The sequence below is a fragment of the Ipomoea nil genome, unplaced genomic scaffold, assembly GCF_001879475.1.
Source record: "Ipomoea nil cultivar Tokyo-kokei standard unplaced genomic scaffold, Asagao_1.1 scaffold2818, whole genome shotgun sequence".
Classification (NCBI taxonomy): Eukaryota; Viridiplantae; Streptophyta; class Magnoliopsida; order Solanales; family Convolvulaceae; genus Ipomoea; species Ipomoea nil.
Genome location: NW_017619246.1, coordinates 2,751,672 through 2,767,419, shown reverse-complemented (window position 1 = coordinate 2,767,419; position 15,748 = coordinate 2,751,672). Strand labels below are relative to the sequence as shown.

At 36.0% G+C, this 15,748-nt stretch overlaps 1 protein-coding gene across 1 annotated transcript; it reads left to right on the top strand.

The window, feature by feature from the left end:
• Positions 1–3,295: 3,295 nt before the first annotated feature.
• Positions 3,296–9,815, top strand: LOC109158476 (25S rRNA (cytosine-C(5))-methyltransferase nop2-like). Its single transcript, XM_019306390.1, has 16 exons — positions 3,296–3,887; positions 3,971–4,034; positions 4,135–4,268; positions 4,396–4,479; positions 4,575–4,649; positions 4,741–4,812; positions 4,892–4,965; positions 5,248–5,300; positions 5,782–5,891; positions 6,562–6,630; positions 6,720–6,794; positions 7,401–7,493; positions 7,572–7,651; positions 7,727–7,826; positions 8,205–8,575; positions 9,325–9,815. The coding sequence occupies exons 1-16, from the start codon at positions 3,429–3,431 to the stop codon at positions 9,410–9,412; spliced, it is 2,001 nt and encodes a 666-aa protein (XP_019161935.1). The 5' UTR covers positions 3,296–3,428; the 3' UTR covers positions 9,413–9,815.
• The last annotated feature ends 5,933 nt before the right edge of the window (positions 9,816–15,748 follow it).

The following is a 15,748-nucleotide window of genomic DNA, read 5'->3' as shown; positions in this document are numbered from 1 at the left end:
AGTTTGGGCCAGATTTTTTGTTGGGCTGTATTTAAATATATTATTGTAATAGACTTGATTAACAGTCGTTATATCGTGGACCGTGGTGTGTGTCCATCGCGGTCAAAACAGCGCCGTTTCTTTAAGTAAAGAAACGGTGTGCCGTTACTGTTAACGGAGCGCGCATTTGTTTCGTGTGTTAATTACCAACTGAAACTACAGTGTATCTAAACTGACACAACAGTGTATCTAAACCGACACTGCCTCACGTATTATTTTATATATTATCAAATGAAACTGTAGTTATATCAAAATGATACTGTAGTTGTGGTGAAATGAAACTACAGTGTATATAAAATGAAACTGAATAACATTTCACATATTTGAGTGTATATTGTGCAATGAATCTGTTGATATATCAAAATGATCATGTAGTTGTGTTTTAATGAAACTATAGTGTATATAAAATAAAATTAAATAACATTTTCACATATTTGAGTGTATAAATGTCGAATGAAACTGTAGTTATATCGAAATAAAATTATAGTTGTGTTAAACTAAAACTGCAGTGTATACAAAATGAAACTAAATAACAGAGTTACTTTTTTTGCGGAACGGCGCGAAACGGGTGTCGTTTCTTTTCATTAAACAAAACGACGTCATTTTGAAGCTCGGTGCATAATTGATTATGCATCGCGGTGCACGATATAATTTGTCCTTGATTAAATACGAGGCTTGATAATTTGGCAAATTATATCGTGCACCAGGGCGCAGAATGCATTGTGCGCCCTAAGAGTTATGTGTATTATGTTATTAGTTTATGTGTATTATGTTAAGAGTTCATGTATATTATGTTAAGAGTTTATATGTATTATGTATTATGTTAGATTATGTACATATGAAACATGGGAGTTTATGTGGAACCACACATTATGTTAGATTATGGGTATTATGTTAGGAGTTTATGTGTATTCTATTATATAATTATGTACATATGAAACATGAGATTTTTAGGGCGTACAATGTGCACGATACGACAATTGTGATAATTTGTTTCTCAAATTTTATAAGTTGGATGTTAACATTTATCATTTTGTAATTTTTTTTTAAAAAATAGGTTAAAGATTATTATTTTATATATATTTTTTGCATTTATAAAAATAATTATTTTGTAATAATGTGTGTTTAACATTATATAAAATTTATAAATAATACAAAATTTATAAAATGTTTCAGTTTATCATAAAACTAGCATTTTGTACGCGCGATGCCCGAAAACTTATGCCTAATATTAAAATATTTGGAAGTAATAAAATTTAAAAAATTAGTTAAAATTATGTTTTGCAATTTCTTAAAGCGATGATACTTTTGACATATATTTGAATAATATAGCGATCAAAACAAAAAAAAAAAAATTATATTTTTATATAATAATAATTTACAAATAATACTAAGCTAAGACTCACATATATGATATATTGATGTGGATACACAAATAATATATATATTTGTAATAATGTGTGTTTAACATTATATAAAATTTATAAATAATACAAAATTTATAAAATGTTTCAGTTTATCATAATATACTAGCATTTTGTACGCGCGATGCGCGAAAACTTATGCCCAATATTAAAATATTTGGAAGTAATAAAATTTAAAAAATTAATTAAAATTATGTTTTGCAATTTCTTAAAGCGATGATACTTTTGAATTATCATATATTTGAATAATATAGTGATCAAAACACAAAAAAAATATATATATATATATAATATAATAATAATTTACAAATAATACTAAGCTAAGACTCACATATATGATATATTGATATGGATACACAAATAATATATATATATATATATATATATATATATATATATATATATATATATATATATATATATATATGATACACATATATAATTTAACATTCATATAAATATTTAATTAAAATATAATTTATAATTAAATTAATTGTTATATGATAACTTTAATAAAATGATAATTAAAAATAGGAAAAAGATATGATAGATGTAGGTGTATGGTAAGATTGGTAGATATATTAAAAATTAACGGTGTTAGAACGGTGTAAGGGTGATTTTGTCCAATGCAAATGAATGTACAACAATTAAAGCAAAATGTATATATTTATTAGCATATAAAAAAGGGACAAAAATCAAGGACATAACTTGTATTGACACTTATTATGTTTTTAGATTAGATAATTAAATTATGTTTTAATTTGTTTACATATTTATTTATATATTTATTTATATTGCAATATGTATATACAATATAATAAATTACAATTAATGATATGGTATAAATAAACCCTAATCCCTAAACCCTTATAATTATAATCATTAATTTTTTTTTTATTTGTCACGGGTTAGCAGTCTAAAAGGACGTAGATGATCGTTGCAGTAAAATTATAATTATAAATGTTATAAATGTTGTAAAATTATAGTAGTTAATTTCTTTTGTTTGCCTTTTTTATTTCCAAAAAAATTATGAATTATAACTATTTTATTTACATTTATAATTATTTTGGGGTATGACATATAATCCTTTATATAATAAAGCTATATGGTTTGGGAAATAATTAATGTTACAATTAATGCCACAACATCCTTTATTATAAACAAAAAAAACACAACATTAAAAAAATAAAATAGCTATATATATTATATAATAATATAAAAAATATACTTTTGAAAAACAAAATAGCTATATATATATATTATATAATCATATAAAAAATGTGTTCAATTAGAGTTTAAATTTACACATACAAAATTTGAAATTTGCTTTTCAAATGTAATTATTTTAATTATTATTTGTATTGTGAAAATTATAATATAGATGAAATACAATTAAGAATAAATCAATGTAATTATGTAAATTATCTCTATAAATTTATTTGAATATGTACATAATTAGAGATTATATTAACCATACAAAATTATAATTTTAATTTTAATTTTAATTGTAATTTTGTATTCTATAAAAATAATAAATACTTGACCAATGAAAGCTCAAAAATATTATTATATTAAATAATTTAAAATATTTTAGTTTTTCTATTTTTTATTTATATTTATAATAACATAATTTTTTTCCGTGCATCGCGCGGGTGAATTACTAGTATAATAATATAATAATGTAATAAAAACGTTATGTGTAATACTTTAAATAATTTGATACTACGTATTAATTACTTATTTTTAAATTTTTATTTGTTTTTAAAAATTGTTGTGCAACGTACGGGTAACGGGTAGCATACTAGTTAGTTAAAAACCTCTAGCCATTTTTTTCCCTGAAGAAACTCTCCCAAGAACCATTTGACTGGGACGCCCTAAATAAATTGCGATTCTGAAGAAAAACCCTAAACCCTAATAAGCCGCACGAAGGCATTGAACCTTTTTTCTTGCTCTGCTCTATTCTCAATGGCTGCTCCGAAGCTTAGCAAGGGAAGGAGTAAGGGATTACAGAAATCTCACCCGAAGAAGAAGCAGAAGAAGGACGAAGCTCGCTTGTCGGAAAAATCGGAAAAAGAGAATATCCTCAGTGATGATGCTGAAATAACTGATGAAGAGCTCGAAGGCGAGCATGAAACATCCGAAGAAGAAGCAGAAGAGCTGGGAGGTGAATCTGAGTCTGATATTTCTTCTGATGGAGATGATGCTATGGCGGATGATATTCTCGGAGGGAGCGATGATGATGAAGGTTATGATGATGTTGCGGAGGAGGATTCAGATGAAGGTTCGGATTCTGACGTTTCTGATATTGAGAAGAAGGCAAGGATTATTGACAAGGAAAGAGAAAGGGTAGAGGAGGAAGGAGAAGCAGAATTGCAGCTCAATATCAGAGAAGAAGCTGATGAATTCAGATTGCCTACCAGTGAGGTATATTTCGCTTTTACTTAGTATTTTAGTACACATTTAGATGCTTAATACTTAATATGGCTTTTATCTTGTGTAACACTTAGGAACTTGAAGAAGAAACACAGAGGCCTCCTGATCTCTCCAATCTCCAGAGGAGGATAAAAGAGAGTGAGTTCTATGATTAATATTCCTTAATATCACACCTGATTTTTACTTTTAGGCACTAAAGTTAATTACTCGTTTTTCTATTTGGATATCATAATATCAGTCGTAAGGTTGCTTTCAAATTTCAAGTCATTGAGGCAAGAAGGAGTCACACGCAAGGATTATGTTGACCAACTTAAGATGGATTTAGCTTCATACTATGGGTACAATGATTTCATGATTGAAACTTTAGTTGAGGTGATTTGCCAACTTCTAAATTGCTATCTTTGTGTTTTTTTTTTTTTTTTTTTTTTTTTTTTTTTTGGTTCTTTTGGACGCTGGATTTGTATGCAATTTTATTATTTCTTTATAATCTCAATTATAGATGTTCCCGGTTGTTGAACTTATGGAACTTATTGAAGCCTTTGAAAAGCCTCGACCAATGTGTCTTCGAACAAACACTTTGAAGGTGAGTTTACTCTCATAGCTTTACTTTTTGAGTAATCTGTTCCTAGTTTGACATGTACATGTACTAATTGTGTGTAATCATTGAGTTAAATTTAGACTCGTAGACGGGATTTGGCTGGTGTCCTGTTGAACAGGGGGGTCAATTTAGATCCACTAAGCAAATGGTCAAAGGTGAGACTTGCTCTATAATTGTAAATATATTTGACTAATCATATTGTTACATTTCAAATTTGTGATTTTCCACTACTTGAAATCTCTCTAGGTTGGATTGGTTGTATATGACTCACAAGTACCAATTGGTGCAACTCCAGAGTATATGGCTGGTCATTACATGGTATGCTTAGTCAACTTTAGCCTAATTCTTTTCAATTATTAATTTGATTGTTCCTCATCAATATATTGCACACTAACAGCTTCAAGGTGCAAGTTCATTTTTGCCTGTGATGGCTCTTGCTCCTCAGGAAAAAGAACGCATAGTAGACATGGCGTAAGTAACAACAACTCCTTTTTTACTTGTATACCTGTTGGCTGTTGGCTAATTTACTGTGTCATGACTATGCTATTCTAAAAATTATGCTAATAGTTAAAATGTAAAAATAGTAAACCTACTAGTTGACAATAGTTAACACTGAGTATCTGGTGGTCTTCTCCCTTTTATTTATTGACTTCGTGGTTTTCTTCTAAAATCTTACAGTCACAGTTATAAACCCATTTCCTTGTTTACAGTTCTTGCATCTGATTCTAACTTAATATTTTGTATGCATTGCAGTGCTGCTCCTGGTGGCAAAACTACTTATGTTGCTGCTCTTATGAAAAACAGTGGTATGTATTGACTAATTGATTAATGAATGTGCTATGCCACTAGATGTGTATTTTGCAATTCTTTTGAGGAATTACTCCTTTTCATCTTATGGATCATAATATAAGCGCTTCACAGCACATAATCGTTCGAGTTAATTGCAATGTTTTCTCCTCTCTCCTGATACCAAGATTATCTAAGAAACAAGAGATTGCTTCTTCTTCTTCTTCTTCTTCTTCTTCTTCTTCTTCTTCTCTTTGTGTGTGTGTGTGTGTGTGTGTGTGTGTGTGTCTTGTTGCTTTCCTGGCTTTCAATATATTTTCAAAACAAGCACTTGATTATGTCTTATTCGAAATCTTTTGCAGAAATCCGTGCATTGCTGTTTGCTAACTTTTCTCATTTAAAATTATGTTGGCATTATGCCAAGACTGTTAATTGCACATTATTGTTGTGAATAATATTTGTTGCTTTCTTGCATATGGTCCCCCCTCTCTCCATAACTAGGTATTGTTTATGCAAACGAGATGAAGGAGTCAAGACTTAAATCACTTGCTGCTAATTTACAGCGCTTGGGAGTAACAAATACCATTGTTTGCAATTATGATGGTAGAGAGGTCAGAAGCTTGCCTTTCTATAATTATTTTTTGAACTCTTATACAGTTCAGGATTTTTTTCCTCCATTTTTTATTTGTCATCTGAATGCTTTCCCTTCTTGTCATGAATATGCTAAAATTAACAAAGAAGTACTAGTACGTTTTTTTTTTCTCTCTCTTCACCTTCCACACAATGAAAAAAGCCTCCATATAGCAAATTCATACATTCAAGTTAATTTGATATCCTGTGAAGCTTTTGCATCTTGCAGTCTCCTAAAAAGGTTCATAATTTTTATGAACTAGGTCACTAGGTGATCTTTGTTTTGTTCATGGCACGTGGAAAGTATTCATAGCTGATCACAAGCCATGTATACTTGTGTACTACTAAATCTATAAGGGTTTATTCAGATTCAAAGATGTGCTTCGTTTTTCTAGTATCAAGAATTACTATGGGTTTTAGTCCTAGGGTAACTGTGATACTCTTTTGTATGCTTAGATGCATTTTGTTTTGCTTTTAATAAAATTTTACCTATCACAAAAATAAGTTTGCAAATAAATACTCCATAATGTGTTTTATATGTTAGATGCTGTGTTGCATTTAGTAGTTAGTATTTCTTCTTCTGTGCACTTGATAGTAATCCTTTTCAATAGTCTAAACTCCATTTCTTTTCCCTATGTGAAATTATTGCAGCTGCCCAAAGTTTTAGGTCAAAACTCAGTTGATAGGGTGTTGTTGGATGCTCCTTGCAGTGGCACTGGGGTATGGTTTAGAGTTGATGTATCTTGTAGTGGCTCCTCTTTTCTAGAATCGATTTATCTTTGACTAGACAATTTCTATCTATGATGCAGGTCATATCTAAGGATGAGTCTGTGAAGACTTCTAAAACTGCTGATGACATACAGAATTGTGCCCGCTTGCAGAAGGTGGGTATAGATCTGTTTCTATGGCGAGGCATTTAGATGTATATTTGGATCATTTTCTATCAGTAGTAGTTGCAATGTTATACATGCTTTGATTGAAGTTATCCTAGAAAGATCCACAAAGCAAGAATTTTGTTGGTTATTTTGCATCCAAAGTGGTTGCATTATGATTTGTGCTTTAGAAGGATATTCTTCTAACATTCATATTGAATAGCTTATTCTTGGAGTTATCGTGAAACCAGTTTGAAAGTATTTGTAAAGAGATGGCTGCTTCTTAATGACCTTGGACAATATAACACCATTTAACTTCTTGCTTGTATGGTATATTCATCAGTTCAATCCATTCAAAATTTCAAATATAAATAGCATTTTGCTGCCAATGACCTTGTGGTCTAGTGGCATGAAGTGGTTCTCCCAAATGGGAGGTCATGGGTTCGATCCCCAGTGGCGGCAGTATTGATTCTTTGTGCTTCAATAGGTTGAGAAAGTAGTTATGAACAGATACTATATTGTAACAAAGTTAGTACTCGAAAAAAAAATTAGCAATATGCTTTTTATCTTAATATTTTAGCCTTCCAGAACTATTTTAATTTGTTATTATGCCTGCAGGAATTAATCCTTGCTGCAATTGATATGGTGGATGCTAATTCAAAATCAGGAGGATATGTTGTCTATTCAACATGCTCCATTATGGTTGATGAGGTATGTGGTGTATGCCAAAAGATAATCCTTATGAAGTCTATGCTGTTAACTGATTTTTCACAAATTTGCGATTTGCAGAATGAAGCAGTTATAGACTATGCTCTGAAGAAGAGAGATGTGAAACTTGTCCCATGTGGAATTGATTTTGGCCGTCCAGGGTATAACTGCTCTCTACTTGTGTGTTTACTCAATAGTTTACTTCTGTAGCTGATGAAGCTTGTTTTATATTCCAGGTTTATTCGTTTTAGACAACACCGCTTCCACACATCTTTAGAGAAGACACGCCGATTCTATCCTCATGTCAACAACATGGATGGGTTTTTTGTTGCAAAGGTGGGCCTTGTGAAATTATATAGTATATACTTGCACAAATTAGGATCAGGGAAAAATATTACTCCATATTTTTCCAAAAGAAATAAAAAATAAAAATATTACTCCATATATTTGAGTGCCAACACTTCCATTTCCTACTTGTACTTGAATCCTATATGTTACTAATGGAAAGCCCTTTTTCTTGTAATTTTATTACTGCTTTTGTGCACCAAGTGCAATTTTCTGCTTTCTAGATCTTGAACTCATCTATTTATTGTGTTTTTGACAATAATCAAATCCTTGAGAAGAACCTTTTCCTTGGAAATTTCTGTCTGAAAAGGCGGGTAGAATGTGTATGAATATTCTTCAACTAAGTTGTGCTTTCGTTTCCTTGTGCAGTTGAAGAAAATGAGTAATTCCAAGCGAACTCAGACACCCGGTGAAGCATCAGAAGAAACAGAAGGTAATGAGTTGATTGACAACACCAAGCAGAATGCCAAAGGGGACACTGAGAAACAACACTTGGATAAAGAGGGTGATGGAAAAATGAAGTATAGTTCCACTGAAGATGTAAAAGTAAAAGGCCAAAACACTACGAAAAAGAGGAAGAGACATGATCAGAAACATTCACCAAAAAACTTTGATGGAAAAGAAAATGGAAAGTTAAAAGCCAGTTCAACTGTTAACAGGAAAGAAGAAAATCAAATGGGTAAAAAAACGAGGAGGGAAAGGGTGAAGCCTCCATCTAGAGAGGAAATTACAAAATCCAGGTAGGTTTAATTTCATGCATGAATTAATGTGTTTTGACATGAAATGAATGGCCAACTAGTAATTGTCCCGTGCAATGCACGGACTATTATTAATTTAACAAATTTAGCAATTAAAATTTTGACATCCTCTAAATTAGCAAAAGAAAGTAATGGTTGTGGAAACAGAAAAACGTACTTGAGTTCTTTAGCTCAGAATTAGTTTTATTAAAAATGTAAGTATAACTATGCAATGTACAATATTTAATATTTTTTAAAAGTTTAATTACTCCGTATGTTATTATTATGTTGATTTTAAAGTTTATTGTTACTTGTATTATTATTTGAATTTGAATTTAAAATAACTACTTTAATTATATAACTAACGTATTTAAATAAAATTTGTAAATAAAATAACATGCAATATTTGTTGAAAATCTCCACCAAAAAATTTATTCATTTGGAAAAGATTATTTATGTAAAAACTATGTCTATTTTATATCTAATTTCTTCTTTTTATATATGTGGAGTCAAATTAATTATAATTGATGTTTAAATATATATATATATATATATATATATATATATATATAGAGAGAGAGAGAGAGAGAGAGAGAGAGATTATATACTACTACTCATCACTGCGAAACTGTTTATAATCAATGACATATTTCATATGGATCATGGAGGTTGCAATCAGCATCATCTGTGTCTAGTTGAGAATGGAATGGCTCTGTTCAGAGTATTTCTTACAACTGTTGAGCTTTGTGCAGGGAAGAGAAAAGGCAAGCTCAGAGAGAGGCAAAGAGAAAAGCCACCACAGAAAGGAAAGCTAAAAACAGCAAAGGAAGCAAAGCCTGAAATGACTCAATAGCAACACAGTGAGTCTAACGCGAGGTAGGATAACCAAAGTCTGGTTGGTAGGATGTTGTGGATTAATGCATTATTTGTTAGATGTGCTACTGGGCTGCCAGTAATATGTTAGTTTTAAGTTATTTAAAATTCCAAATTCTGTTGGTGGCCCATTCAATTGAGAAGAAGCAACAATACCTGCATTTTGATGCAAAAAAAAACCAGTTGATTCCTCAGCCATTCTTGGCTCTGGAATGCAAAAATTTTGTGTTATTGATTTTATGTAATTTTATGAAATGCATAAAACAAGATCAGTACAAGTGATATGAGAGACGGGGAAATTTATCATACTCCAATGGATATATGTCCACAATTTTATACATTTCAAATGACGATGTTAGTTTTGATGTAATATTGATGTTAAGTTGCATGATCAATTACTGTACTGCCATATATTGAACCAAACCAAGATAAATGAAGAAAATTGACGTGGATGAGCATGGCCACAAATTTGTCTTCCCTATTAGGCTCCCATAATAAATAATGAGGGGGCGTTTGGTTCACGGAACCTTGGATTACCCCAGGTAATAAGATTATCTCCTGGAAGGTGATTTTGAGAATGTAAGATTAGCTTGTTTGGTTCAAGGTTATATTTTAAGTTATATATAGATCAATTGACAATAATATCTTCAATAATATATATATATATATATATATATATATATATATAAAATGTGTGTGTATATCTATGAATGTATATCAAAGCTTAAATATTAAAAAAAAAAACTAAATATATAAATATACACATGTATATTTGATTATATAAATATATATTAATATGAATTTCATTATTATTATTATTATTATTATATTATTATTATTATTATTATTATTATTATTATTATTATTATTATTTTTTTTTTTTTTTTTTTTTTTGGATTAGAAGGAGGGGGATACCCAAGAAATCACATCCGTCTAAGGAACGTAGTTCCTAGATTATCATGGCTAATGAGCTCTTGAATCTCATCAGGGACCTCCACAAGCTCTTGGTAGCCCAGACTAAGGCTCGTCGCCATCTTCGCTAGGTTGTCCGCTGCCTTATTCCCTTCACGGAGAATATGCACGTACTGCACTGCCTGAAGATCTTTTGCGTCTTGCAAGCCTCGCCAAAGAATGTTACAGTCGATTTGGGAGTCCCTGTTATATCTTCGCAGCTTCGTTATCAATTGCATGCAATCACTCTCCACCACGAGACGATTAATTCCCTGGTCTTTAGCTTTGCGTATCCCGTAAAAGACTCCCCACACCTCCGCCTCAAGCACCTGACATCTCCCTATGTTTGCCATGAAACCTCCACCCCAATTCCCATGATCATCTTGTAGTAGCCCTCCACAGCCTGCTACTCCATTTGTCTTGCAACTTCCGTCTATGTTTAGTTTCCACCATCCGGTCTCTGGTTTTTGCCATCCGATAGGCTCACTCGCCACCTTTGTGACTCCAGTCCCTGGGTTGAGCCTCTTAGCAAAAGCTGCCTTGATCTCCACATCCTGCTTCATGAGCCAGTCCAATTTTTGAGCCACCCCAATGATCTGCCTGTTGAACACGCCGTCGTTTCTCCAACGCCAGAGCCACCACATCCTCGTACAAAATTTCGTTGCCCAGTTATCGTCGAAGCCGCGACGCACATCGCCCTCGAGATTTTCCTCCAACCATTGGTCCCATTGAAGTGTTTCCAAGTGCACTCGCACACGCCTAGGTAGCGTGGCATCCCAAATGACCTTCGCCGCTGGGCAGTCCCTGAAAATGTGTTGTAGATCTTCCGCATGACCTGCACAAAGAAAGCAAAACGGGTCCGCAGTTAGTTTCCGCCGAGCTCTCTCTGCATTAGTCAAAACTTTTTTATGTCGCACAAGCCAGAGGAACATGCAAACTGTCGCTGGAACTGGGACCCTCCACAAACGTCGCCATGAAGCATCAGCTTCGCTGCTATTAGCGCCCACCAGTAAGTCATACATCGATTTGATTGAAAACTTTCCGTTCAGCTCTAAACTCCATCCCATCTTATCCTCCATTGCTTCTGTCGTAAGAACACGCCCTGCAAGTAGTTCCTTAGCTTCCCTAGGCAGTGTGTGTTCTAGTAGATCCCACCTCCATCCCCTGGTCTCGTCCCAATAATCACGCACCATGGCATAAAGATCAGGTAGCGCTAGCGGCTTCCTAAGTCGTCCATATAGAGGTTCCGCCGACAGCCACTTATCCATCCAGAATTGAGTAGTTTTCCCATTTTTCACTTTGCGCGATACTCCTTTGAACATATCCGGCCAAGCAGCTTCAATTCCCCGCCATGCGTTGGACACATTGCGGCGTCCCGGCCTCAAGGTGTGGAGCTGCTCAGATCTCCTGTATTTTGAATTAATCGTTTGCGCCCATAAGCTGCCGCCCTCTGTTAAAAGGCGCCAACCTAGCTTAGCCATGTAGGATATGTTCAGTTCACTCATCCGTTTGAGCCCTAGGCCCCCTTCATCTATCCCCGTCGTCATTAACTCCCAATTAGCCATGTTCGTCTTGTTACTTGTTCCGCTACCTCCCCAGATAAAGTTGCGTGTTCGCTTCTCAATCTCCAGGCACAGCCCTTTGGGAAGATATGTCGTTTGCATTGTGTATGTTGGTATAGCGTTGAGCACTAACTTTGCTAACACGACCCTCCCTGCGAGAGTGAGAGATTTTGCTTTCCAACCATCCAGCCGTCCGGAAATCCGATTAAGAAGTTCTGCATGTGTTGCGCATGTCACCCGGCCGTGTATAGCCGGCACGCCCAAGTATTTTCCTAAGTCCTTGGTCTGCCCAATTTGGAGCCTACTAGTTATGTTCTCCATTGTAGCCGTGTTCGTATTTTTGGAGAAGAACACCTGAGATTTGCTTAAGCTGATCTTCTGCCCCGACGCTGCACAAAAATTATCAAGGCATTCTCTAACTACGTTGACCTGCTCCACCGTGGCCTCTGTAAAAAGCACTATATCATCTGCAAAACACAAATGAGTTAGGGTGGGTCCGGCTCTCGCAAGCTTTATGCCTTTCCAGACCTTCCTTTCCATCTGGGACACTATCATCTGACTAAGACGCTCCATGCACAGCACAAAAATTGCTGGTGACATAGCGTCTCCCTGTCTGATTCCCCGCTCGAGCCTGAAAGGCTCCAGGCGTTCTCCATTGCACACAATTGAGAGTCTGGCAGTCTGTACACATGTCATCATGAGCTCCTTGATGGTACCTGTAAAACCAGCTTTTTCGAGGGTCTCGCGTATGAAACGCCACGAGAGCCGGTCGTAGGCTTTTTCCAAGTCCAATTTGATCGCCATGTACCCTGTCCCGCCTTGCTTCCCGCGCATCGTGTGCATCACTTCCTGAAAAATAAGAATGTTATCAGTAATCTGCCGCCCCGGGACAAAGGAGCTTTGGTACGGCCCCACAATCTTAGGCAACACAAGTTTAAGCCTGTTTGTGATAGTCTTGGTTATGATCTTGTAGGCTACATTGCATAGGCTTATTGGCCTGAACTGCTTGATGGTCTCCGGCCCCTTGACTTTTGGAATTAAAGCTATGAGGGTGTCGTTGATTCCTTCTGGCAGAATCCCCGTTGAAAAAGCCTGCTTTACCAAACTAAACACAGTATCCCCGGTCGTATCCCAAGTGTGCTGATAGAAGCCGGCTTGGAGACCATCCGGTCCCGGGGCCTTGAACGGCTTCATGTCCTTGAGGGCGCTATGGACTTCTTCTTTCGTGACTTCCCTATTGAACACGACCCAATCTATTTGCCTGAGTCGAGGAAAGTTTGCTAAACAGAGTTGATGGTGCAGCACTTGATCCCCTTCCGAGAAAAGCCTCACGTAAAAGTTCCTTACGTGGTTGCGGAGGCCCGTCTCCTGCGTTAGCCATACCCCATCTTCATCAACTAGCGTCCGAACTTGAACTCGCGCAGTGCGGATAGCAGCTGCAGCATGGTAATAGGCCGTATTTCTGTCTCCAGAAGTAATCCAGTCCTCCCGGGACTTTTGGTACCACAAGAGTTCTTCTTGCTGGAGAGTCGTTTCAAGCTCTTCCCGTAGTTTTGCTTCCAGCTTCACTAGACCTCTGTGGTAATTTGCAGCTAAGCATCTCTGAATGCCGTTAATTCGGGACACGAGGATTCTCTTCCGTTTGAACACATTCCCGAAGACCTGTTTATTCCAGCAAGACAATTCTGTGGTCAGTTTACTGGTGTTCTCTATAATCCCCTCTTGCTGGTTCCATGTCCGGTCCACTACATCGTGTACCTCCGGATGCGTAAGCCAAGCCGCCTGGAACCTAAACGGTGCCTCCTGTCTTTGATGGGAATCCCCTTCCAACCGAACAAGAATGGGCGCATGATCCGACGCAATTCTCGCGAGATGAGTAACAGTAGCCGTGGGAAACTTGATCCTCCATTCTGAGTTGCATAAAGCCCGGTCTAGCCGGGCACCCTTAACAGTGTCGACGTTTCCGTCCTTCACCCATGTCAAGCTAGGCCCCGAAAAGCCCAAATCAATCAAGCCCTCGTCTTGGATCCAGGTAGCAAAGTCCGAGCTCCTGCGGGAAGAGAAGGAAGAATAGTTATTGGTTTCATCCTTGGAGAGGACCGGGTTAAAGTCCCCGGCTGCCAGCCAGGGTCCAGATATGCCTCGTGCGGATTGCCTAAGCTCCTGCCAAAGGCGCCGCCTAAGATGGTGAGTTGGGCTTCCGTAGACCGCGGCTACCCACCAGGGAACCTGATTTTCATCCAAAACCTGCAGTAAAACGAACTGTGGATGAGTGTACGTGATCGTGACCTGCATCGGGGTCTCCCAGAAGACCCAAATGCCACCACTAAAGCCGACTGCTTCCACTCTTATCCAATCTGAAAAGCCCAGCTTCTTGCATATAGCGTTGGCCTGAACACCAGAGACCTTTGGTTCGAAGAGTCCTAGAATCTTCGTGTTAGGAATATATTGTAAATTTTGATGAGCCGAATGTATTTTTGAAAAATCAAGTAGTCCCCAATTTTTATTCTATTTGAGTCAGTTTGAGTCTACGGAGTATGGTGCACCTATATCATGCAACCCATGTACAAGTCTGGAAAATCATATTTTGATTTTCGATGTTAAGCGGGATTATAGCTTAACATAATTATGTTGCGGAAAAGTCACCAAGAACCATGCTAGAGGAGTTGGAAGAAACGCGTTTGAGCTAAGCCAAGTGATCCTTAGTTCGAATCTCAAGTGAAACAATTTTTAAGCTTGCTTTGGAGACTAGCTTGGACCGTATGAGAGACTAGCTTGGATCGTATGGGAGACTAGCTTGGACCGTATAACCGTATGAGAGACTAGCTTGGATCGTATGGGAGACTAGCTTGGACCGTATAACCGTATGGGAGACTAGCTTGTTGAAGTATGAGAGACTAGCTCAAAGTATACAAAACCGTATGGAGACTAGCTTGAAAAAGAGACTAGCTAAGGAGAGACTAGCTAGAGGAGACTAGCTAAGGAGAGACTAGCTAGAGTGGAGACTAGCCAAGGAGAGACTAGCTAAGGCAAATGCACAAGTCTCACAGAAGCCATGCACCATATGGAGAAACATACCAAGTATGGTGGACTAAGCTTGAAATTCGAAACAGAGCATCTCACCATGAACAACAATGGAGTTTTTACAGAAGTTCCAGTATAATATTCTACAAAGAACATGAAGGAGAAAATATCTGATATATATTTTCATCTGAACATCAAGTTTTTACGGTGGAACCGGAGACGCTCGAAGAAGGCTGATTTGCGGAGAAATAATTTTATACTCAAGCAAGAATCAGCAGTTAAATTATTTGATAAACTTGGCATGTCAGAGCATTTATGAAGGAGAAGAAAATCAAGCACGCCGCGCCGAACTTATTCAAATTTTGGAGGCTACAAAATTCAAGACACGGCAACGGGCAATTTATTCAAATCATCTGACAAAAAGGAGAAATGACATCTACCTACAATTGCAGATCAAGTTGACAAAATTATCAGATCAACTACAATTCAAAATGGACGATCAAGATCGAAAGTTGATCAACGGGCAAATAGCTTTCTTTGGCTATAAAATGCCCAAGCAGACTTGAAGACAAACACGACTTGAACACGGCTGAAAAATTACAAGCAAGAGAAAAGCAAGCAATATTCAAATCAGCCAAGAAGTGATATATTGAGCATACACGATAGAATTCAAGTCTGAGTGAGAGAAATCTTTGTATTTCATTGTAAATCTTCTACTGAGTGTAGAAAAGGGGTAGAGTAACTGGAGAGAGTGAAAAACCCAGTT